General features: G+C 38.8%; 3 protein-coding genes and 1 non-coding gene across 7 annotated transcripts; 1 reads left to right on the top strand and 3 right to left on the bottom strand.

Annotated features, from left to right (window-relative positions):
* The first annotated feature begins 1,806 nt into the window (after positions 1-1,806).
* arl2bp (ADP-ribosylation factor-like 2 binding protein) lies at positions 1,807-6,635 on the top strand. 4 transcript variants are annotated; one of them, XM_057836440.1, is made up of 8 exons: positions 2,223-2,356; positions 2,606-2,675; positions 2,763-2,824; positions 2,928-3,034; positions 5,093-5,178; positions 5,294-5,390; positions 5,480-5,597; positions 5,709-6,633. In XM_057836440.1, exons 1-7 carry the CDS (start codon positions 2,338-2,340, stop codon positions 5,576-5,578), a joined length of 540 nt encoding a protein of 179 aa, XP_057692423.1. In that variant the 5' UTR covers positions 2,223-2,337; the 3' UTR covers positions 5,579-5,597; positions 5,709-6,633. The 4 variants fall into 4 exon arrangements, with proteins under 4 accessions (XP_057692425.1, XP_057692423.1, XP_057692422.1 ...); XM_057836442.1 differs by lacking the exon at positions 2,223-2,356 and adding an exon at positions 1,807-2,214 and having other exon boundaries at positions 5,480-6,635; XM_057836439.1 differs by having other exon boundaries at positions 5,480-6,630.
* pllp (plasmolipin) lies at positions 5,282-11,988 on the bottom strand. The gene is made up of 4 exons (XM_057836438.1): positions 11,623-11,988; positions 9,454-9,627; positions 9,243-9,359; positions 5,282-7,752 (listed from the first exon to the last, which is right to left on the bottom strand). Exons 1-4 carry the CDS (start codon positions 11,788-11,790, stop codon positions 7,645-7,647), a joined length of 567 nt encoding a protein of 188 aa, XP_057692421.1. The 5' UTR covers positions 11,791-11,988; the 3' UTR covers positions 5,282-7,644.
* Positions 11,989-14,432: 2,444 nt separating this feature from the next.
* On the bottom strand, positions 14,433-14,515 carry trnal-cag (transfer RNA leucine (anticodon CAG)). The gene has a single exon. It is a non-coding gene; the product is annotated as a tRNA-Leu (tRNA).
* A 1,306-nt stretch (positions 14,516-15,821) lies between these two features.
* On the bottom strand, positions 15,822-23,103 carry tgm2l (transglutaminase 2, like). The gene is made up of 15 exons (XM_057836434.1): positions 23,055-23,103; positions 22,807-22,980; positions 20,364-20,594; positions 20,155-20,273; positions 18,182-18,310; positions 17,836-18,013; positions 17,589-17,730; positions 17,400-17,503; positions 17,177-17,319; positions 17,013-17,112; positions 16,795-16,940; positions 16,592-16,721; positions 16,317-16,477; positions 16,106-16,242; positions 15,822-16,035 (listed from the first exon to the last, which is right to left on the bottom strand). Exons 1-15 carry the CDS (start codon positions 23,074-23,076, stop codon positions 15,873-15,875), a joined length of 2,079 nt encoding a protein of 692 aa, XP_057692417.1. The 5' UTR covers positions 23,077-23,103; the 3' UTR covers positions 15,822-15,872.
* Positions 23,104-25,144: the final 2,041 nt, after the last annotated feature.

Genomic DNA, 25,144 nt, shown 5'->3' with positions numbered 1-25,144 from the left:
GGAAATGTGCTCCGCCACCCGACCCCTCCGAGCGGAGCCAGGCCAGGAGGAAGCCAAACTCCGCGCGTTCCTGTGTTAACCCTTTGTTCTGACTCCAAGCTCCAAAAAGTCTAAAGAAGGCTCACCGGAAAACAGGTTGACAATTTAATGATTCACAGAGGTCTAAAGAACAAGGCAAAAACAGACGACGGAGGTACAGAGGCTGGATCCAGGGTCGTGTCACAACGGTTACATAGGAAATGTTTCCGAGGAGCGACAAATTGTTATCAGTGTTCAGTCTTTTTAACGTCTTTGCTGACGCGGGTCTTGTCGAAGGCGTTTCTGGGCGTTGCTTTGGGGCCGCCCCCGCTGTGGCCGGCCCTGGGCGGTTTAGGTTCGTGCGCGGATTTGGGACGCCCGCTATCCACTTCGCTGTCCGGGCTGGTGGTGCTTGTTCCAGGACAAAACGCTTTGTCCTTGGAGTTTGCTGAGAGCAGATTCCCCGAGTATGTGCGTCACTCATGATAAGACGGCATTGTGTATCTCTATTTCTTCTCATTAAACTATGGTGTGCTATTTATTTTATATTAGTAGTGTAGTCCTACCGTAAATATGAAAATGATACACATTTCCTGATTAATTATATTACGTGTGTTAGCCTAATGCAAACAGTTAGACGGTGCCTACGAAAACCTGTACCATATGTATGTGTTAGACTATATATGTGTTAGACTAATGCAAACAGTTAGACGGTGTGTGCGATGACGATATCGTTTCCCCTTCACGAGCAGCCACTCCCTGGAAATACTGTACTGGCTTTTCTTGACGTGTTTCTCCAGTATTACACGTCAGGAAAATGAAAATGTTTATTAACTGACTGAATTATTAACCGGTTTAGTTTCGTTAATACCACTGTTTCAACATGGTTGACTCAGGCTGGATATTAAAGAAATGTAATTATTTTGAGTATGCAGTTCACTGCATCTGACGTGTATACGAGCATTTTCAAACAGGCGGATCAGCAATAAAATTAACTTACAAGATTATTTAAATAAGTTGACAACGAGCGTTTTTATGTTTCCCATCATTTTTTAGGGGAATTCTAAATCAGGCTGCTTAGGCAATACTTTTCGCCAAGATCGTCATCCATTGAATTTGGTACGCCCGCCGGTGTCGTGCCAATGTAGTTACCCCAGTCAAAAATTGTATCCCCTGGGCGGAGCCATATGGAGGTAGATTTGTGTCTTTATTATTCAATCAAAAAAAGTTGCCCTCAATCAAAATATATATTTTCAACCAAAAAAGTCGCTTCAATCAAAAAAAAAAAGTGAATGCAAAAATAAATTTGAAACTCAAACTAAAAAAAAAAAAAAAGAATGCATGTGAAAGCCTTTTTTTCTTCGATTAATTTTTATTTATTTATTGGATTGAAGTCGTCTTTTTTTTGATTGAAACAACTTTTTGATCGAAGTAATGTTGATTTGTGTTTGGGCCACACTTTTGCTAGGACATTTTTTTATCTTTATTATTTAATCAAAAAAAGAAACATTTCAACCATTGAAAAATTTGAGAATGAAAAAGTTTGAACACTTAAATTTTCATTGAAAACGATTTCTTTGATTGAAGCAATCCTTTTTGTGTTTGGGCCATATTATCATTAGGAAATTTGTGTGTAAATCATTCAATCCCCCAAAAAGTTGCTTCAATCAAAAAAAAAAAAAAAATTCAATCAAAGAAAACAATTATTTTTAAAAATATTTTTCTCTAATATGTATAATTATATGCAACGCAATTGACTGTCTAAAGTGCTCGAAAAATAATTGTGACCCATTATATATATATTTTTTTGTTCCTTTCATTTTTGTTGCAGTTTAATTGCCGTACAACTTTTTATATACTGTATATAGGAAAGTCAATTACATGCAATGACACTTTTCGGCCACCAGGGGGGCGGGTCCAGCCCCCCCCCCTTAAAATCCGTTTATGCTTTCAAAATAGAACAGTGAGCAATTTGACAAGTGACGATGCTTTCCATTAGCTCTGTTTAATATCTGATGCAGAACAGTAGCATTGTAATTCCACGTCAAATTACGTTCACGTTGATGACGCCCATGATATGTAAATTGACGTTAAAAAAGAAAACTACATTTTGAGTATTTTGAGAGAGCCGCCGGGGATGGACCTTCCACGTTTTGCTTGCAAACTTCCGATGCCTTTCCAAATCTGCGTTACAAGGTAGGAATTTGAAATTGCTCATCCTAGTTTCTATCGGACACCATCTAAAGTAGCACCAGGTGCTCGTTTCCTTGGCAACGCAACTACTTTCTCTATTTTACGAGTCCAATTTATTGCCGAAACATGGACATTCAGGAGAGAAGTAAGTGAAAATACACACATATGAGCTCGGTTTGAATTTTATCCGGCATTCCAGGGGGGGAAATGGCTTTTTGAGTTCACTCACGTGTTTAGCTACCTGAGCTAGCCCGAGCTACGCTAGCTGTCTACCTGACGTTGCCGTTGAGTATAGAGCTAAACTTCGAAGGTGTGTGAGCGTACACAGCTGTGACGAACTAAAGAATGTTGCATTTTAAAGCAGACGTCACCTAACACCATCTACCCGCCACAGGTGTGCAGAGCTGCGGCGAGAACATTGTCGACATGGGGGACATGGAGGACGAAACCTTTGCCATCTCCAGGTTGGTTTAAAATATATATACAATAATTTAATACTACTGATTCAAGAACCATATCAGTCTCATGCTTTTGTAATCTTCTCCCGGCAGTTCCTCTGCTGCTGACACTGCATTCGACTCTGTTATTGGCTGCATAGAGGACATCATTATGGGTGAGATGAGTACAATTCAAACCACTGACCCGAATCCGTTTTGATGATCTGAATTTTTGGAAGAATAAAAATGCGTGCTGTGTCTTCTTGTCATCTCATTTAGAGGAGGATTTCCAACTACTGCAGCGGAATTTCATGGAGAAACACTACAAAGAGTTTGATAACACTGAAGAAAACAAACTCAGCTACACACCCATTTTCAATGAATATGTGAGTAAGCGGTGAGCACTGGGTGAAGTTTCATGTTGTTAACACTTTAAGGCACTCATTTAAATCATACAGTGAGGAGCAGAAGTATTTGCACCTCTTGTGATTTTGCAAGTTCACCCACTTACAAAATAGGTAGAAGCATTGAAATTTCAATCATAGCTGCATTTCACTCGTAGAGACGTAACAAAAAAATCCAGAAATCATATTGTACGATTTCAAAAAAAAAAAAAAATTATTTGTGATTTAGTGGGGTTCATAAGTATTTGTACCCCTGAGAATCGGCAATAATTATGAGACTCAGAGTTGTTAGTCTACCTTAAAAAAGTCCACCTTTACCCTATGAGTAAACACCTACCCACCACCCGTTTCAGCCATTATTGTCAGCTTTGCACCCCACAGTCAGTCATAATCCAACTGCTACCATGGGCTAGACCAGCTTTCGAAAGACACGAGAGAAAAAATTGTTGACCTCCACAAAGCTGGAAAAGGCTATGGGACAATTGGAAAGCAGCTTGGTGATAATAAATCAACGTTTGAAGCAATTTTTAGAAAATGGAAAAACGCTAAACATGACTGGTAATCTATCTCGGGATGGGGTTCTATGTAAAACCTCTGCTTGTGAGGCATCACTCATGATGAGAAAAGTGAGGGCTCAGCCTAGAACTACACGGCAGGAGCTGGTCAATGAACTGATGGCACAGTTTCAAAGGCTACTGTCAGTAGAATACTACGGTGGAATGGTTTAAAATCATGCATTGCTCAGAAGGTTCCCCTGTTCAAGCCAGTACATGTGAAGGTCCGTCTAGCCAGGGACCATCTGAATGATGCAGATGGGTCATGGGAGAAAGTCATGTGGGCAGATGAGACCAAAGTAGAACTTTTTGGTGCAAACTTTACTCGTTGTGGAGGAATGGGCTAAAATACCAGCAACAGTGTGTGAAGAGTTACAGAAAACGTTTGGCCTCTGTTATTGCCAATAAAGGGTACATAACAAAGTATTGAGATGAACTTTTGGTATTGAGCAAATACTTATCTTCCACCATGATTTGCAAATAAATTCTTTAAAAATCAAACAATGTGATTTTCAGTTTTTTTTTTTTTCCACATTCTGTCTCATGGTTAAGGTTTACCCATGTTGACAAATACAGGCCTCTCTAATATTTTCAAGTGGGAGAACTTGCACAATTAGTGGTTGACTAAATACTTATTTGCCCCACTGTATATATATATATATATGTGTGTGTATATTATATATATGTGTATGTGTGTATATTATATATATGTGTGTGTGTATATGAACAATGATTGATAATATGTTCAGTATAAGCGTACCACCAGTCATCTCTTGCTCCACTTCTTCCACCACAATCCAAAGCAGTGCTACAAAAGAAAGTGTAAAAAAAAATATACTGTACATAGATATTTTTTAAACCTTGTCTGGTGATAAGGTTGAAAGCGCAATAGGGACATCTTATGGTTGATATTTCAAAAACTGACTGTAAGTATTGTTAATAAATAGCCCATAATAAAATGTAATAGACATAATTGCTGCTAAATTTACTGATTTACTTAAAAACATAGAGGCTCTCTATCACCAGGCTTTCCGAGTTTTTCTGGTGGAAAACAGTGCATATATTCATTGTTGAGATCCGGTTTCCACTTATGTGGATATTGCTATTTGGGTCATGCAGGCCACACTAAATGTTAACATTTTGGCCAGCATTGCCCAAAATGTGTTGTCCATGTATTTGGAGAGCAGGTGCATGGGGTAAAGTTTTAACTTTTTTTTTTCTGTCTTTTTTTTTTAATGACCATAAATTGTTACATGTATTATAAAATTTTATTGAAGACTGCGTATTGTCGGTAAATGTGGGTGGTTGTTTTTCCATAAGTAGATATGAGTGCAAAATAACAAGAACGGACTGTTAAATGAGATGACCTTTAGCAGATGTCTATTTTAAGCATGATTACAGTAACAATTTATCAATCTTTAAGAAGTATTGAAGGTAACATGACACCATGTGGTCTAAATGCTTCCCTTTTGTTGTTTCTGTGTAGGTGGAGCTGTTAGAGAAATATGTGGAGCAACAGCTCATGAAGAGGATTCCCGGATTCAATATGGCAACCTTCATAGAGCATCTCATGTAAACACTGCCATCTGTTATTTACTCGTATTGAGTTTACCATCTGGCTGTGGAATGGCACACATGCTGAGAACCCAATTACTATTTTGCCTCTCTCTTTGCTCTCCACCTGTAGGGAGCACAAAGATGAAGTATCTGGCGACATTGTTGACGTACTGCTGTCCTTTATTGATTTTGTGGCTTTTAAGGAAATGGTTTTGCAATACAAAGTGGTGAGTTGCTGAAATGACACCCAGAAAGAGTGCACATATTCTATGTTATCAACACAGGGTGTATTTTAAAACTGTTTAATATTTTCTAGGAAAAGGAGGGCCGAAGTCTGGACTTGAGCACAGGACTCATAGTCACCCCTTTAACCCCGGCAGCCTCCAGCCAGTCAGGATCCAAACAGTTGCCGTGACAAACACAATAGAACGCCTGTATGTATGCCATGCAGTGATATACACAACACCACGCCTGTTTGTATGCCATATTGTTGTTATTTGAGCTTCAAATGCAATGTTATTTTTCGACCACCCATAAACCTCAAGTCAAGTGCTCGGACTTCAATCTTCAGTGCACCCTTCTTTCATGTTTTGCTTCGTTGGAGAAATTTGGAGATACCGGACAAGCAACAGGAGAACATGCTAACACCGCACAGATTTAGCATGCTTCCTTTTGTGGAAGAGGTGCTAATCAACAGACCTGTGTGCTCAACAAGCTGGAGCCCCGTCCATGTACAAACTTGGTCGAAGGTTTTGAGGCACTTTCTCATCAGACTGGATGGTGATGTGTCTCAAAACGTTTTGACTGCGGGTGTACAGAGTTTTAAGATGGAAAATAATACAAAGCATCGTTAGATTTCACTCAACTTTTTTTTGTAAACATCTGCAGCATTTGTTTTCGTGTAGTGTTGGTACCATGTAATTACTTTACTAATTAGTAACTATGAGACAACATTGAATATAAGCAGGACAAAATGTAGAATTAACTCATTGGCTACCACTGAGGCGATCGATGTCACCATTCCTTGACGAGGCAGCAATCCTAGTCAAAATGGATTGCACGTCTGTTACCGTCAATGACACTGAAACATGATCATTCACTGACAGCCTTTCCGGTTTAAATAGATTGGGCATCTATCGCCGTTAATGGCAGGCAATGAATTAATTGAAAGCTTGATAGATGTTTTGAGTTTGTGACTTAATGAAAATGTCGTACCTTTTTCGATATTTATTGCTTTGATTGAATTTTGTGCATGTAAAATTGATTTTTAAATGTGTAAATAGAGATTTGTAGAGTATATTTGTCCATGAAACAATTTTTTAATAAACAGGTGAAAGCCTGAAACCTCCCGATGCTTTAATGATTGTAAATTTTTATCTACTTACAGTGGCATGCAAAGGTTGGGTCGTATCAAGCGGGCCCAAACCTTTCCATGCGACTGTTCAGTGTGGGAAATAATTATGTTAGATTTATCAGTTTGCCAATGAAGAGCAGATTTTTTATTAGATGGTATTTAGTGGAGAAACACTTCAAATAGCATTGGCACCAAGGCTGATAAAAAACAAGGTAAAAAATGCTTGAATGACATTTCTCTCTGAGCAATGATTTATGTGGCACGTTAAGTGCTGATAAATGAATGCAGGTAGTCCCTGGGTTACGACGTACCCGACTTTTGTGATGTTGACGTTATTCTGTCTCGAGTCTTTTTCCACCCCGCACAAACTACCTAGTTGCTACGTCCGTATTCCCTCCTCCCCTAGCGTTGCCGCTGTCCTGCAGTTCTTGACTGTGCTGACTCTTGCGAATCCCGATCAGTTTACTTTGTTTCAGACGGCGGGCACGCGTTAAGAGAGGGAAGCTGGCGACCGGAGCGGCCATGTATCCCCATGTTCTCGCCTCCCTACTCTTTCCACAGCGCCCTTTTCTCTCTGCAAGGTGACTCAGTCACGACGCAAGTAAAGTTTTTTTTTTTCTTTAAAGCCTGAATAGTCATTCAATATAACTGCATTTAACACAACGTACCTCACAATATCTTTATTTTTTTACTTAATCTAATTAATATGACGTATAATACATGTTTTGGACAGTTATTTTGAGGTTTAGTGGGTATCTTGGAGTACTTAAAGGGTTAATTCTGACTTGCACGGAAATTCGGTTTACATCGCCAGCCTAGGAACGGAACTCATTCGTAACCCGGGGACTACCTGTATTGTTATTTTTTCCATTAAGAAAAAGCATTTTTTTCTGCACTATACAGCAATCACATACAGCTAGTCATTTTTATGTTGCACACAGGAAGAGAGAAAAATATTCCTTTGAGTTTAAAGCTTAACCTTTTGAAGTCTTGTGACCTGAAATGTTTCATCCAGTATTACTGATGATCCGTGGGTGATTTTATGTACAATAATCACATGACTCCTTGGTGTTTGCTTACATTGTAAACAAGACGTGGCAGTAATAAATGTCTTTGTGAGGGTTTCATTAGGTAGGCACAGTGCTGGTGGCAGCATTTCCGCCATCCCCTTTCCAGTCCAAATAGGAGAAGAAGGCACTGACGCCATACGCTGCTGTCACCACAGCGCTAAAAAACTGCATGGGAACAGAAAAATGCTTGATGAACATTAACATGAAAGGACAAAGTTCTTACAACCACTAAGCAAAGTTCACCTTGCTCTGTTTTGTGTCAACATCCTTGTTGTACGAGGGATTTGAATTTTTAACCTGACACTAATGAGCCTTTAACTTGACATATACCACTGATAACACTTTGTTACAACACAGACGCAGAGGATGTGTGAGAAACTAACAATGTGGACTTTAGCATCAGGGTAGGGGCACAACTTGTAGCTCCACTCCTTGACTATATTTGAGGAGCAAGTACTGCAAGTATACATAAAACACACCTTTTCTTACCACTATTTCAATTATGTATGGTTCTATACTGGGCTGTCAAACGATTAAAATTTATAATCGAGTTAATCACAGCTTAAAAATTCATTCATTCTAATTAATCGCAATTCAAACCATCTCTAAAATATGCCATATTTTTCTGTAAATTATTGTCGGAATGGAAAGATAAGACGAGACGGATATATACATTCAGCATACTGTATATAAGTACTGTATTTGTTTATTACAACAATAAATCCACAAGATTAACATTAGCATTAACATTATTAACATTCTGTGAAAGGGATCCACGGATAGAAAGGCTATTTCTTACAGGATAAATGTGAGTTTGTATATTGTGACTAAATATTGCCATCTAGTGTATTTGTTGAGCTTTCAGTAAATGATACTGTAACGACTTAACTGTTCTGCCCAAATGCATGATTGGAAGTGGAAGTGGTGCAACAATGACTGTGTGTGGTGGCTGCAAATAGTATATATTCTCTGCGTTGGTAGCAGTTTAGGGTGTTAAGAAAAAGAAATTCGTTTCAGTCTTCCCCACCTCACTTCCTACGATAGTTGTAGTTGTTGTGGAAGAGATGTCAAAGATTTTACCAATTAAAAGCACAGCCCCAATGAATGCTTATATTTACTCTACTCACTTGACGCTGCCTCTTAGATCTGTATATATGCAAAACAGTGCCTTTGTAGCCTATTTGCAGCAATGCGTGAGTGGGTTGTTCCACGCATGCATAAAATATTTCAACATGATACATTTAAAAAATTAATTACCGCCCGTCAACGCAATAAATTTGACAGCCCTATTCTATACACAACAGTATATGACTATACAACAGAGGGATTGTCAGCCTACGTCACTGCTTCCGCTACTGCGCATTTTGATTGAGCGGAGAAAAGAATATTCTAAAAATGTGAAATGATTCTCTTATTTTAAATCGTCTAAAAAGGATTACAGATACATTTTATTTTAACGAGAAAGAAGAAGGCAATGCTCATGATTTACTTTTGCAAGCCATACTAAATGACGTGTGCTGGATCTGCCCCCGGGCTGCAGTTTTGTCACTTGTGAATCAACTCATTGGATGCCATTAATGGTAAAACATCAAATCCATTTTAACCCTTATCTCACTTGAAATTGATTGGATTGTCTGTTGTTGCAGTGCACTTACAGCAGCAGCTGCCATATGTCCAAAGAAGTAGGTGTGGTAAAAGGGCTGAACAGATGCAGCGTTGGCCAGAAAGGCGGTCAAGTAGAGGATGGTGGCCACTCCGTGGTAAACCATCACCTGTATAATTGTACATGAGCATGCTAGCAATGTTGTGTATGGCATAATAAGTGAATTTTTGCTACTGATTACTTCTCTGCCCTCATAAACACACCGTGATTGGCCAGGGCACGGCGGAGAGTCTCCTCTGCAGCCCGAAGACAATGGACAAGAAGAGGATGCTGGTGAGGAGCCAGAAAGTGACGGCGACAAACAACACCCAGCCGTTGGCCGGTGCAAACATGTAAGGCGAGCTCGCGATCAGCGCCCAGTGGAGTAGCCCCAAGAACTACACGGGTACAACACAAGACATCGTCATTCAACAAACTAAAGGATTATTGTTAATTTTTCACATGTTAATTTATTCATCCCTCCCCTGAATTAAAAATATATATATAATGAATCAACAGGCCGTTTGCCAAGAAAATGTCACACCAGGCCTTTTTGTAAGGCAATACTAAACCTCTCATTAACATTTAGAGGGGTCATTCTGAGAGCAGATAAGCCCATATAAACCTATCATTTACCAATACATTTGAACAAAGTCAGCAAATTGACACAGTTAAATCTTTTATAGGCCACCACCTTCAGTGTATTTCAAGGGTGGAACAGTAATCCTTGGCGACAGTTAAGTTTCAGGCCAATTTCGCCATACGAAAACATTTTGTATCTGAAAACGTTATAGTGCTATTCACAATGATAGACTGGACATGAACTGATGTCAATGAGGTGATGATGAAACTTCTCTATTCTTATTATTTGCTGAGATGCCCATGTGCATATTTCATACATTTTAGCTTTATTATGAAGTATTTGAAAGTACTACAGTGCAACACTTACGCAAGTGTTTTCACAGGCCTGTGTATTTGTGGGTTTCCAAGTCTACGCCCTGTCACCCTTGACACAAAGTCAAGAGTTTTCTATGGATTTTTAAGGTAGAATTAAAATGCTTAAATGGATCTTTTGAAGAAGACGTACGTAAATTTCTGACAGTCCGAATCATCTGTCAGCTTGGTACTGAACTGAACTCATGCTTGTATAACAATAATTGACGAGAATGATGATGACTCTGGTGAACTTGAAACTAATGATGATCACAATCATGTTACGTGATATAAATTAATCAAAATTCCTTTATAAATGAGGTTCCATGATGGATTCAGAATTCATTTTAAAAGTTTGATCAAATACATTGAAGTCAATATTTCATGGCTATAATGATCAATACATTGTATCGCAGTATGTCTTGAATTTCTTTGCAAAATTTGGTGGTTGACCAGGGACCCTAACATTCGGATTGCTAAAGATAAAGGGAAGGCTTATTGGTCAAAATACTCCAAGATGTGCGGACACCTCAACTTCAAATCACATTGACATGAAACACTGTAGCGAAATGGTTGCTAAAAATGGGTCATTGTGACTAATTTAGCTGTATCAGGTCACAAATGTATAACTCGGACAAAAAAAAAGCACTAAGGTCTTCGGCAATGGATCTCATCACAACGTAGTGTTGTTTTGCAAGGTAATTAGTTACTCAAATGACCTCTCAAACTGCCTTATAATAAAATACAGTTAAAGATTAATGCCACAAATGTGTGGATGATTACTTGCTTCACAGTGGCGTTGAGTTAAATAGAACTGCTCCAAATCCATTAACACCTCACAAAGTGGCCTAAAGACCCCGAATGGACTTCACTGTTGAAGGTGGATGCTTATAAAGCATACACAGATGACAAACGTAAAAGTCAAGCAATTTAAACATGACCCCGCACACCCTGCCATAGTGTAATGTCTAATCTAATGAGGCAACACTGGTCATGCAGTGGGTCACATGTACCATATCATATAAATGATTCCCACTTCAAAAGTGACACATTTCTGTGTCACTTTTAAACTTTTCATATTCTCAGTGATCTTTAGTTTTGTGCTTTGCCATGAGTTATTACTTTAAATAATGTAAAAATGTCGATAAATGCTTGAAAACACTGACCCTAACAACAATTATGTTCTGCAAGCACAATGTAACTCCAAATACAATATTGAAATTTGTGAACTGAAAATTTCATATGTTTATGGAGGGTTGTGCTTTCTATTGACACACATTCTATGTCTTTCTTTACAGGTAAGAGCTCGAACTCCTATCTATTGCTGATGTCACATTGTGTAGCTTTTCCGTTAACTTAGATAAACAATGAATCTACAGTAACGCCTTGAAATGGTCACTAGCACAGGTTTTTACCCCAAAAAATGAAAAAGAATGACATCAAGCATTGAAAGCACTCACTATTTGAGCCATCATGAGGACAGATGGGATGCTCCTGATAAAAGACATATCCATGTTGTTAGTCACATTAGCTGCCAGCCCCCTGAGGCTGTTGCCCCCTTGTTGAGTACTCTGGGAACTGGGGGACCCGGTCTCCGTGGTAACTTTTGATGGAAAGTCCGCCATCATTGGATGGATAATTAAAAGAAAAAATAAAACCAACAAAGAAAAAGTCTCCTGGAAATAACATATAAAAAGAAGCCCAATAGACTAAAAGCTGTATAGACGAACAGAAAAGCACAAAGCAGGGTATTTAGTGAAACATCCGGGATCGGATATTTTCGACCTGTGTTGGTGTCACGCAAACACACCTCCACACACAGTGCCATCCTCCTGCTGTTTGCTGTTATCTCCTACTCCTCATGACTCCTCCCATGTGACTCCTCCAGGACTTGCCACCTGCTAATGTTTGAAAAGTGGGGAGGGGACCAAGCCAAAGGGAAACACTGTTTTCCAGCCACTCTCTGTCTAATTGGGTACATAATTTAGTTTTCACTTTATATCGTTGGCCTCTTCTATTCACTAGAATATCTACTTACTCTACTGTTCAAACCTCCTAAAACTACCAAAGTACAAAGAAAACTGAACATTATGAAATGGTTGCTTTTCAATTATTCATTAAATGGCCCTTATATTTCAATAGACAATAAAGAAACATGATTTTTGGAATTTTCGGCCACTAGTCTTACGTAATGCTGCTTCAATCTTTTTAACTCATTTCAGACTGGATTTCGGCCACACCAAAGGACCGAGACCATGCTTATCAAAGTCCTAAATGATATCCGTAGGAATAATGATGCAGGGAAATCATCTGTTCTGCTATTATTGGATCGCAGTACCGCATTTGACACTGTTGTTCCCAACATACTATACTACAGAGCAGATTGGAACAGTGGGTAGGACTCAGTGACACTGTTCTCCAGTGGTTCACAATTTATTTACATCAGGGGTGTCCAAACTTTTTGCAAAGGGGGCCAGATTTGGTGTGGTAAAAATGTGGGGGGCCGATCTTGGCTGACGTCCTTTACGTAGAACAAAATGTTCAAGCAAATTTTAGCAAGCCATTCTGTGTGTCACATTTTCTTTGTTGAAATCATTAAAAAAAAAAAAAAATCTCGCAACTAGCCTGTGTGGCGTCCTCTTTCGACTCTCGGGCTCTTGTGAAATACTGCTGCTTTGAAACTGAAGCAACTTGAAGGTAGTTTAATTTTTTGCTATGTATCTTCCCTGTAATCTTGTCGTACATGTCAGCATGTCTTGTTTGGTAATATTGCCTCACGTTGAAGTCTTTAAAAACAGCAACTGTCTCTTTGCAAATGAGGCAGACACAGTTGTTGTGTATTTTAAAGAAGTAATAGTCCAATTTCTACCTATTCTTGAAGCGTCGGCCGTTGCAGTCAACTTTCTTTTTTCTGTTGATTGTCGCCATTTTATAAAATTGGAGTAAAGGGTCACACGGGGTAATGTTGCTTAGAGTGCTGCTGCCTTTTAGTGGGTAAATTAGGAGCAGCAATTAGTGTGTGAGCTACTTCATATGCTGGTAGCAGTACTGCTGACCAATTTATTAAGTCTGTGTGTGGGCCAGATGTTATTGATTTTATGACAGAGGCTGGGGGCCGGATGAAATTTGACCAAGGGCCGCATTTGGCCCCCTGGCCGGACTTTGGATATGTCTGATTTACATGCAAGGGATTTCCTTGCGTCAATCAGAAACCATGAGTCAAATTCACATGTAGGGTTCCTCAAGGGTCCATTCTCAGACCACTTTTATTTAACATCTATATGCTTCCTTTAGCTCAAATCATGGGACAGTATGACGACATCTATCACACCTATGCAGATGACAAACAACTCTACTTTCAGTGTCCCCACACAGAGTCCCTTAGTCTCCCTGAGTAAATGCATTCATCAAATCAATGAATGGATGTGCCAGAATTTTCTATAGCTAAATGTGAGGAAGACACAGGTGATCATTTTTGGACCACAAAAGGAAAGGTCAAAGATCAGCATCTTGGCACAATGTCACCTATAGCTACAAATCAAGACAGAAATATTGGCATAATTATTGTCTCAGACCTAAACTTTGTCAGCCATCTAAAGTTCATCACGAAATCAGCCTATTGCCACCTAAAAATATAGCCAGAATTAAGGGGCTTTTGTTTAAACAAGATATGAAAAAATCAGGAAGCTGCCGCCAGAGTCCTTACAAATACAAGGGAACTGGACCGTATTACACTGATTATGAAATCGTTACATTGGCTTCCATATGTCTGACCCCTATTAAGCAAATAGACCCCTAAGATCATCTGGAACCTGTCTGCTGTATGTTCCAAGAACAAGACCCAAGCAGGGTGACACAACGTTTAGATACTATGTTCCTCACTTCTGGAACAAGTTACCTGAAGGTCTGAAGTGTGCTCAAACTGTTCCTTTAAAATAGGGCTAAAAACGCTATTGTTTACCACAGCATGTGTATATATTTCAAAATTTTTAGTTGTTTGCTTTTTATTCTTTTTTTTTGTTTCCATTTCCGATTTGAATTATTTATTTTGATGATTTAATATTTTATGTATAATTGTATTTCCTGTTTCAATTGTCTTTAATCTTCTTTACAAATTATTTTATCTCTGTGGATTTTTGTGTGATGTAAAGTCCTGAATCGCCTTGTTCTATACAAATCCATTTAATATATTCTCCTGAATAAGAATGTTCTATACAAATCCATTTTCCTTATTCTCAATAAGAATATTGTTTCCTACGAAAAAGTGTTCTGTCAGAAGTGGGATTCGAACCCACGCCTCCAGGGGAGACTGCGACCTGAACGCAGCGCCTTAGACCGCTCGGCCATCCTGACATGAGTCCACTTTTGTGACCAGATACATGTACTAGACAATTCCGCCCTCCTGTGTACTATGGATTAATACTCGGACATGTACCTGTCATTGCACATGCCAAACAGTTACACGATAGGGACAGAAGAGAACCTTTTTTTCCCCAAAGTGCTCGCTATATCTTTTTTCGATCTCTGTCTTCCTCTAGTGGAGAATAATAAAATTGCTACACATAAAAAGTAACTCGGCTTTTCCTTTTTTAGAGGTCGCAATTCACAATTTGGACGTGTTGGTGAATAATGTACAATATTTCAAGCACCTACATTATGAAAGAATTTAATCTACATGCATTAGTCAGGTGGCTATATTTAATGTACAAATAAAACTTTTGAAATGTACAGTATACTATTAAAATGTTAATTATTGTTAAATGTTAATTATAATTGTGGATAAATTGTTAATTCAATTAAATTAAATCAATATTGAACGACGTGATTGGCCACTTACCACGCCTAGCCTACACTAGACGTAATAAAAGTCATGCAAGCGCAAAGATAGAGAGCACAATGATCCACAACGATGGCATCTATTTACCATCAACGAAATATCATTAATTACCTCATGTATCAGGCTCTTCACATATATATCTCAAAATAGGATAACAAAAAGGCACTTAAACAACATGCCACAAACATGAACTCTTCCTGCAGCTGTTCATATTGACTAATGAAACTGTCTTAGTTTGAAAGATGATCATCTTTAACAGTTGTTGGTTTCAAAGGTTCAGTGTTCCATAAGCACATCTTAACTCTCTAATGACACATTTCCCACTCGGACGACACAAATGTCAGCACTCACTCAGTGAAGTGTCTGTGATCATTTAGTTGTCCTACTCTTTTTTCCCCCTCTTCCTATTCCACTCCTCTCTAACCGGGTTTTGAATCTACATTGTCACTGTGGAAGTTGACTGATGAGCCAACGGCCCAGTTGGGATTCAGCTGCTGATATGCTTTTTTAAATTTTCAGGGAGTAAAGTTGCCAGTGTTTGCAACAATCATTCGCTGCCAACCTTTTCCAATTAAAATGGATTGGACATCTTGCACCATCAATGACAGCCAATAAGCTTCAGCACATATCTGAAAGGGGCTTAAAGAGTCAACACGTAAAACTGTCAATTTGATGAGTTTGATGATAGTTTTTACTCAGCATATCATTTCAGCTTTAGAAACATGGAATGGTGCACACATTTTTTTGAAAAATTAAAACAAACAAGCATGCAAAAATACATTTGATTCAGTTTGCAATACAGTACATATACGATGCTGGAGGAGTTAAGAATTTGAATCCACCTTGTTGACTGACTGTTCCAATGTCATTCCGCTAATTCAGTGCTAAGTAATGATTGCCTACAATTATTGTAGCAGCCCCTTTCACATCTTGGAGTCGATCTGAGTCAAAATCCACCATTAGGTTCCTCACGCCACTGCGCGCAGGTGTGAAGGTTAGATCGAGGCGCACTTTCTGCCCTGGACCGATGTCGCCGCTAAGAAGAAGAGAGATTTACGTTAGGAATGAAACGGTGATGAGGAAGAGGTGGTATCTAGTCCACTCACTTCATCTTGACCACAGTGGGGGACACCAGGCCAGCCCCCTCCACTGTGAAAACACCCCGTTTCAATGGCACCGGTAAAGGGTTGGTAAAGGAGATGGAGCCTGTTACTGTTTGATGAACAGCCACCTTACTGGGAACCTGCATGGGCACAATTAAAGTCAAGAGAAGAGCAAAAACATAGTTTTTCCGACTCGCTGTCAGCCTTCACCTACCTCTATGAGGACCTCGGGCAAGCTGAATGGGATTTTGGCCGTCACCATGTCAACTTCATTCTCTCCTTGGGCCTCCAGCAGCGCCATCACGTTGATCATGTGGTGATCGGAGACATGCTTGGAATACTTCTCGTAGTGCACCCGCAGAACCTCCTTGTGAACTGGACACAAGTGATAAATCCCATTTTATAGATTTTTCAAATGACAAGCCATCAAATCATTGAATGTCATCTTTCAGTGCCAGTTGCGAACAGTTCCTTTTATTTTCTACCAACCTTTGTGGGCCTGCACACTGACGTTTTTGGTTTCTCTCTCAAACTCCTTTCTGTTTAGACCATTGTAAGTTCCTACCATAGCTAGCAAGGTCAGACGGGCATTAGCTTCAACTCCTCCATCATTCTTCAACTGTAAAACGTTTCACAGTTCATTTGAACGCTTGCTAAAGTTGATGTAGTTTGGTCGACCGAGCCCCTCATACCTCAACGACGACATCAAAGTCGGACCCGAATACAGGTTTTGCATGCTTGATGCTCATCTGCAGTTTGCCAGGTTTGGCCCTATCACTGGACGAGTCTCTGCCACGACGTCCAGCCTTTTCGTACACCTCTCGCTCTTTCTTGGAACCTGAGTATGATTAGCCTTTGAGAATGGATTTTTCTTTGGTCTTTGTTGCATTTTCAAGGCTTGTTCACTAACCTTCCGGATACTTGTAGTGTGAAGTGACATCTTCTCTGGAGTTGCCGAAAACACTTTTTGTGCTGATGTTCAGGCCGATACTGTCCTGAGACACTCGGATCTGGAACATCAGGGGTTATCACAAACAAGGCTTTTTGAGAGGATAAGGATAAAGGTCGGTTCACCTTCTGACGGGACCCATCTCTTCGGACAATCCAGTGGATGATGTCAGCGTTGACCTCGGCAAAAATAAACGGCGCATCGTATTTGACAGTCAGATTTCCCTCCTTGATGGCTGCAACCGGACACGGGCCGCAGCAGAACTGGCCTGAGAAGCATAACACCAATTTTTTTCGGTTTTTCCTGACTCAAAAAAAGTCAGTGAGTCGGGAAAGATTTGGAATTTACCATCACTTAATTCTTGAGGAGTTGGATCCAAAACCTGCCAGCCATCATTCCCTTGGGGGAGATCCTCTCTCTTCATCCAGGACTCGACCCAACAGTGAAAGTTCCTAAGGTTAGAAGAAATGTGAATAAGCAATAATATGGCGTTGGAGAACGAGTTCCTTTGTAGCAAACTTGTGAATGTTGTCGTACCAGCTGCTGTCGGACCTTCCTCTGGAATCCAGACTTTCCATTTTTTCATTGAGCAGGAAGTCCACAGAAAGGTTTCCATCAGTGTCATGAGCTGAAGCGAAGTTTGTGATATGACGTGTTGGGATTCCCAGGCAACGGAGTACTGGAAAGAATACACAACAAACTCAGCGTGACCAAATGATGATATTAAGTTTTTTTAATTTCCAAACAAGTGACAAAATTCTTATAATATTCATAATAAGCTCACCTGTGCAGGCGACAGCAGCGTACACCCAACATTGGCCGTATTTGACTGGCCTGGCTCCACCATTACTCCACTTCTGTAGAATGGGAACACTGGTGGTCCATTTAGAAGGTGAAACTCCGTCAGTGTAAGGCTCCTGCCAGCGGCCGACCAACACGCCCCGGTCACCATTGGAGTTAACCTGGACACACGCGCTTGATGGTTAGGCTGTGTTTTCATCATACCATTTCTTTCTTTCTTTTTTTTTTTTTTTTTTCATTTTTTGTAGCACTCAAACTGAAACAGATATCCTGGCATTGTTGCCAGCCAAGGTTATACAGCCATTAAGTCAAAAGTGTGTTGTCATTACCATGGCAGAGATGATCCTGCCAACGTATACAGGGTCCCATCTTTGCTTGATATCCTTCTGGGAGTTTCTCAAGGCCTCATTAGAATTGTCCAGGATTTCAAAACAGATGTCCATCACATTTTCCTCAAACTATGTCAAAGAGACATGCAAATATGAGAGACTAACAGAGACGATGGCGCAAGGATTTTCTCACCAAACTGCAAAAGAGTGATGCTCTTGTTTATGTGGTCTGGTTACATTTTGACGCCCTCACTAGAGAAACTTTCACTATCCGACAAGAACAATTTATGACGAGGCTAATAGTGTCTGCTGTCACATGGTGTGATAATCCACATGCAGGATATCTACAACACCATGGTTATAAGAGTTAACGAAAACAAATAATTTAAGTGCCAAACAAAAACTGAGGGAACATTTTTTGCAAATAAAATCAGATTAGGAGTATTTTAAAAATGATAAATTACTTACAAAATTAACTGTAATTACTGAAAATTCCGGACTGTAAGCCGCTACTTTTTCCCCTTCATTTTGACTCCTGCGGTTTATAGTCCAGTGCGGCTAATTTGTTGATCTATTTGGATCAATAGGTAAAACTTCATTTGACAGTGGTCCCATAACACCGCCATAATTGTGACATGACACTATCACGGGCATTACTGTATGCTTATGACAGATGTCATTAAGTGTCATCAGGCAAGTTATGTCGCTAACTCCATTTATGTCCAGCTCAGATCTTTTACATCCAATTAAAAGTGAGATAATTTGGCGGATGACATAAAATGACATCTGTCATAAGCATCGCTCATGGCAGTGTCATGTCATAATTATGATAGTCTTATGGTGCCACTGTCAAATTAAGTGTTACCAAATACCATAATTAGCAACTGGAACAGTAACTGAATAAATAATTAGCACAGAACATAATTTTTTTATTGTTATTTACATTTGTAGTGCCACAATGCATCCTAGGAGGTATGTTGGACAACAACAATGTTGACAGCAGGTGGCAGCATAGGTTGACTGTCTCCCCAAAGGGAGCATTGATGGCCAATTCTAATTCTTGAAGCAATGAAGCTTTGCAGCAAATTGGTTCAAAGCTTCATGGTGGTTAATTTGATCTTCTGAAAGTCATTTGATGCCGCTGTCAAATAAAGTGTTACCGGTTAATATCTTTTGGTGTAAATATCCCATAATACAGTGAGGACAGCTCCGGCTTATAGTCCAGTGCGTCTTATCAATGAACAAATTTCGTTTTCGTGTCAAATTTGGTGGGTGTCGGCTTATAGTCAGGCGCGCTTTATAGTGCGGAAATTAGGGTTTCGCTAAAATATCCTTCTTTTTCATTTTCTTGAATTAAGTTAATATATGGGTTTCCTGTGTTGATATTGATCCACAAAACAAAACCTTTTTATAGACAGGCAATGTAGGGACAGCTAATTCATAAGTCTTTCACATGACACATTCAAGCAAGCAGCAAAGAACAGATGAGAATTTTTATGCTGAAATTTGTAAATTATACTCACTGTGACATTTTTAAATCTTGCACACCATAAATACACCATTCATTCAAACATGAATGAAAATTTAAAAACTAGTATAAATGCTCTAAAAACTAATTAGAAAGAACGGAATTTGGAAAAACAAAAGTACTTTTAAAATGAACATAAACTCATTTCATTTATTGTGAAATTGTCTTGGTTTTTCATCTGTCAATCAAGCGGGAAAAGAGAGGAAGCAGGTGGTTGAGTCAGAGCACAGTTTGAGTTTTCATTAAATTATACTTATTTTTAATCTTGCTGACAATTAATACACTATTTTAAAATGAAACTAAAAACCAAGCATTCTTCGGGAAAAACGTACCCCTGACAAACTGACTCTTGAAAACAAATAGAAAACACAGGTAACTGATTTTGGACAAACAGAAGTCAAAACTAAATAAAATCATGCTCAAATTTCAAATCAAACACACGTACCTGTCCAAAATGCCAGTGCCGGCTACCTATGTAGTCCGAGGTGCCCACGTAAATTATACCATTCTCATTCATAATATACTCCTGAAGGAGCTTCTCATCTGGGATGTACACAGCATCATCTATAGCACACATGGAACATTCACAACATTATCATGAGTAAATTAAGGACTTTCTACTATGTAAGCCAGGAACCAAGGTTTGGCATTTACCTCTGCACCACGGGTTGTAAAGCAGGTGAAACTGAGCCTTATCGTTCTTCTCTAACACGTGACCATCAGTCGTTGTCGCCAACACATTCAGACGGTAATGGCCAATGATAGCATCCGCTGGGCTGTGGACGGTCAGCTGCACTTTACCATGGGCTCCCTCCTGCCTAAACCACCAACCGTCTTTGGTGCGATCGCCTTTTTCAACCTTGATCACCACCTCGTCTCGCTTGCCTGGAGAAACAATAAATCATGTAAATATACACCTTAAAAAAACCTTAAACTGCTGTATTTTAAGGCAATAGAACTGTTGTGTTTGATAGAGCAATATGTCTATATGCTGCCATAGCAGATTCATGACACATTAAGCCCCCGAACTGTTTTTAATTGGTCCCTTTTACCCTGGAAACCCCCGTTTACAGAGGTCGCACAACCGCTTTTGTTTCAACACAGCCACAATAAGAAGGCAATTATATTTCTTATTCAAAATGGCTGACATTTTTAGCTTAGAATCCTTAATTGATGTCTAATATTTCGTTTAACAAAAAAAAAAAAAAAAAAGACTTAAAAAAATTATTCACACGCATATTTTAAACTTTTACACAAATTACGTCACAATGGAAAAAATGGCGTCTGTAAAAAAGTCACGGGTATCTACCTCATAACTATCGATTAATTGTATTTTATTGTTACTGTCGCATTTCCCCCAATATGTCAGATGATGAATAATCGATCCAAAGAAAAATTGGGAAAAAAGGTTTAAAAGGGTAAATATATAAAAAAAAGAACATCTCTACCACTCCTTGATGTCTGTGATTTCTGCATCGCAACCCTTGTTATATTACCATGTTTCACCCATAAAATCCCCCAAAAAATCTGACTGGCAATTCACATCTGTGTCTTGACACTTGATGATACATGCTACATGGAGTTTTTGGATCGAAACGAGGTAAGTACGCGATAATATCTCGTTAAAATCATGGTGTCTTTAATTCTGCTCTCGCCTCCAGTTAGGGTTATGCTGTTTAAATTTTTTTTTTTTCTTAAAAATTCCCTTCTGTTCAAAATTTTTTTTCTCCCAGAAAATTGAGATTTTAAGCTTTCCAAGGATGTATCACACATGCATACAGGACAATCTTTAAATTTGGTCAAATTGTGTGTGAGAAGAAAAATTTTGAACAGGAGGGCATTTAAAAAAAAAAAAAAAAAAAATTAAACCCGTAAACCCTAAATCGTGGTGAGAGCATGAGACAGCATAATTAAAACCCCCTCAATTTTAACGACATATTATTGCGTACTTACCTTATTTCGATCCCAAAACTCAGTGTAGCATGTCAAGACACAGCTGTGAATGGCCGCAGCTGGACTTTTTGGCAATTTTATGGGTGAAACACGCCAATATATGCAGAAATCGCAGACATCATTACGTGGTCAAGATTTTCTTTTTCAAATATTTACCCTTTTAAACATGTTTTTTCAATTTTCTTTGTTTGGATCGATTATTTATCATCTAAAATATGGGGGGAAATGCGACAGAAACTAAAAAATACAATTAAGCGATAGTTATGAGGTAGATATAACCGTGACCTATTTACAGACACAATGTTTTTCAACGGGAAGTAATTTGTTTAAAAGTTTAAAATATGCGAGTGAATGCGTTTTTAAAGTCGTTTTCTTTTTTTAAACTACATATTAGACATCAATTAATTATTCTAAGCTAAAAATGATAGACATTTCAAATAATAAATAATCACTTACGTGGCTGAGTTGAAACAAGCAGTTGCGGGGTGTCTGTAAACGGGGGTCACCAGGGTAAAACGGACAAATTGAAAAATAGTTTTTGGGCTTAATGCGCCATGAAACTGCTATGGCAGCGTATAGAAATATTGTTCTATCAAACACAACAGTTCGTTTGGCTTAATATACAACAGTTTATTTTAAAGAGGGTTGCAAGGGCAGAAACTGCTTTTTCTTCATCATTATTGTATTTTTTTCTGTATTTATTTCTCACAATTATGAATTAATTTATCAATGAAAACAATGTTACATTAATGATATTAAAATGGATAAAAACAGAAATGCACTGGTTACGGACCAAGTAACAGTCTAAAGTGGATTTTTTTTTTAGATAGTAAATAACACGCATGCCATTCACTGCGACAGACGTCCAATTTAAACTGGGAAGACGGTTTGAGGGCCATCGATAGTGGTACAAGTCAAATTCATTTTGACTCGAAGGGTGAACGAACGACTGTTCATTCTCCCCTCCCAGTCAAAATGAATTGGCCGTCCACCACCATCAATGGCAGCCAGTGAGTTAAATGAGTGCCCTGCTAGGGTTGGGGAAAAAAAATCATAATTTGTACATGAAAAGGTTTACTGGATTTTTAACAGTTTTTTGTGGACATCTCATTCATTCACTCATCACATACCACATTTTACTCACCAAGGTGCAGGACCAAAGCCAGCTGGGTTTGACCGAAGCCAGACTCAGGGGAGCACTGCACCGAGATGGCAAAGGGCTGACCCCGACGCACAATCAAGCGGTTCCAATCGATCTCTCTGGTACGGTGAGCCGAGTTGTTCTCGCGACATCTCAGGTCCACATCCAGAATGTGACCTAATGACACAGCAGGGTTACTTTCCATCACAATTAATAGATACTTACTACTGTATGTAGATAAACAAACTCACCCCTGTGGTTTGCCATCATCATTGTTCTGTGAAAAGATTGCGTCTTCAAGTATCTTCACACACTTGTCTCAGTGTACATATCTGTGTTGTATTTATACAGCTAAGAGCCAACCCTCCCACTCAATGACACTCACCCCTAAAGCATACTCCACCCCGCTTCACCCCAGTGACCTCTAACAAGGACGCCTCTTCCGGTATTCTGTACATGGTCCTGAGTTTGCTATGAGTTGGTTTAAAATGCCTTTTTGGACAAACACTGGGCTTTTTGTTGACATCCACTTTTATTTGTTGTATCGCTTAAAGATTGAGCACACTGATATTGAGTTCCCACATGACTGGTGGTCTTCCAGTCACAGTTTTTGTCACTGTTAACTGGACCTTGTACCGATGTTTTTTATTTATTCACTTATTAGTTGCCATTGACGGCAATAGATGTCAAATGAACTGGTGGTGGTAGTGATCATTCACTCCCAATCCAAATGGAATTACCGTCAATGGTAGAGAATGAGTCAAAGGACACCTGGTATTAACAAAAAAAGTTAAACCAAAACATGACACCACTTATGAATGCAGACATTTTGTGATGTCACTCCTACCCACACAACATAAACAATGGCTACATTTATATACACACATTTACTAAGATTAAAGGCCCGATCGGAGTACAAAAAACCAGAATGTACACACCACATTTGTAATATTATTCCCCCTAACACTTATTTCCAAATTTCGGAACAAACCGTCTTTACTGTGCAAACCTGTGACATCAGTGCACATGTTTCTGTTATTCCTGAGAAACATAGCGAGCAAAAGACATGGCAGCCGCAAGACTGAACTGATCTGTATCTGAGACGAACACGTTGCTGTAGATATTAAAAATGTATATTTGTTAAAAGACATGAAGACCCTAGAAAACGTTAAAAATATCTGTAATAACACTAATGTGTAAAGTAGAAATGTATGGTGCATGAAAGTTGCTACTACTATTTCTGGTATATTTAGTCAATTAGTCAATCTGCACATTTAAAATAAATTTGTTCCAACCGAAAGCGTGACGCATGAACATGCAAGTCCTAATCAGATCGATATTTTTAGTGTCAATGAAAACAGTGCATCTAATTATAATTTTAATCCGAACTCTCATCAGATTAAAGAAATTTGTCCATGTAAACCTTGCCATTGGTAGACTCATTGGTAGACTCAAACTCAGGTGCATGGAAAGAAAAAGGGTTATTCCAGATATGGCAGGCAAAGTTTTTTCATTTTCCCGCTGCCATCCACATGCGCATGATAAAGGTGTTTTCTGTCCTTTAATGTATGGTTGTCATTCATTGTGTCTGAAAGTTTGTCTGTGCTCGTAGGTCTGAAAATGATGCCTAAAAAGTACTTTATGCATCCTTAACAGTTCATATATTTCAATCCATTTGCTTTCTATTCCTCTTGTGCTTTATCTCCATTGCTGATTTCAATTAGTAGTAGTAGTGGCTGCATTTTTTTTTTCGTGATTAAATGCGATTTTTATGTATAATTTTTAGGGTTGTCAAAATTATCGCGTTAACGGGCGTTAATTAATTTTTTAAATTAATCACGTTAAAATATTTGACGCAATTAACGCACTCCCCACGCTCAGACAGATTTAAATGACAGTACAGTGAACTGCTTGGTAATTGTGTTTTATGGAGTTTTGCCGCCCTTTGCTGGCGCTTGGGTGCGACTGATTTTATAGGCTTCAGCACCCATGAGCATTGTGTAAGTAATTATTGACATCAACAATGGCGGGCTACTAGTTTATTTTTTGATTGAAAATTTTACAAATTTTATTAAAACGAAAACATTAAGAGGGGTTTTAATATAAAATTTCTATAACTTGTATTAACATTTTTCTTTTAAGAACTACAAGTATTTCTATCCATGGATCGCTTTAACAGAATGTTAATAATGTTAATGCCATCTTGTTGATTTATTGTTATAATAAACAAATAGTCCTTATGTACTGTATTTTGAACGTATATATCCATCTTGTGTCTTATCTTTCCATTCCAACAATAATTTACAGAAAAATATGGCATATTTTATAGATGGTTTGAATT

This window comes from Corythoichthys intestinalis, chromosome 5, assembly GCF_030265065.1.
Source record: "Corythoichthys intestinalis isolate RoL2023-P3 chromosome 5, ASM3026506v1, whole genome shotgun sequence".
Lineage (NCBI taxonomy): Eukaryota > Metazoa > Chordata > Actinopteri > Syngnathiformes > Syngnathidae > Corythoichthys > Corythoichthys intestinalis.
This window is presented reverse-complemented; position numbering and strand designations above follow the sequence as displayed.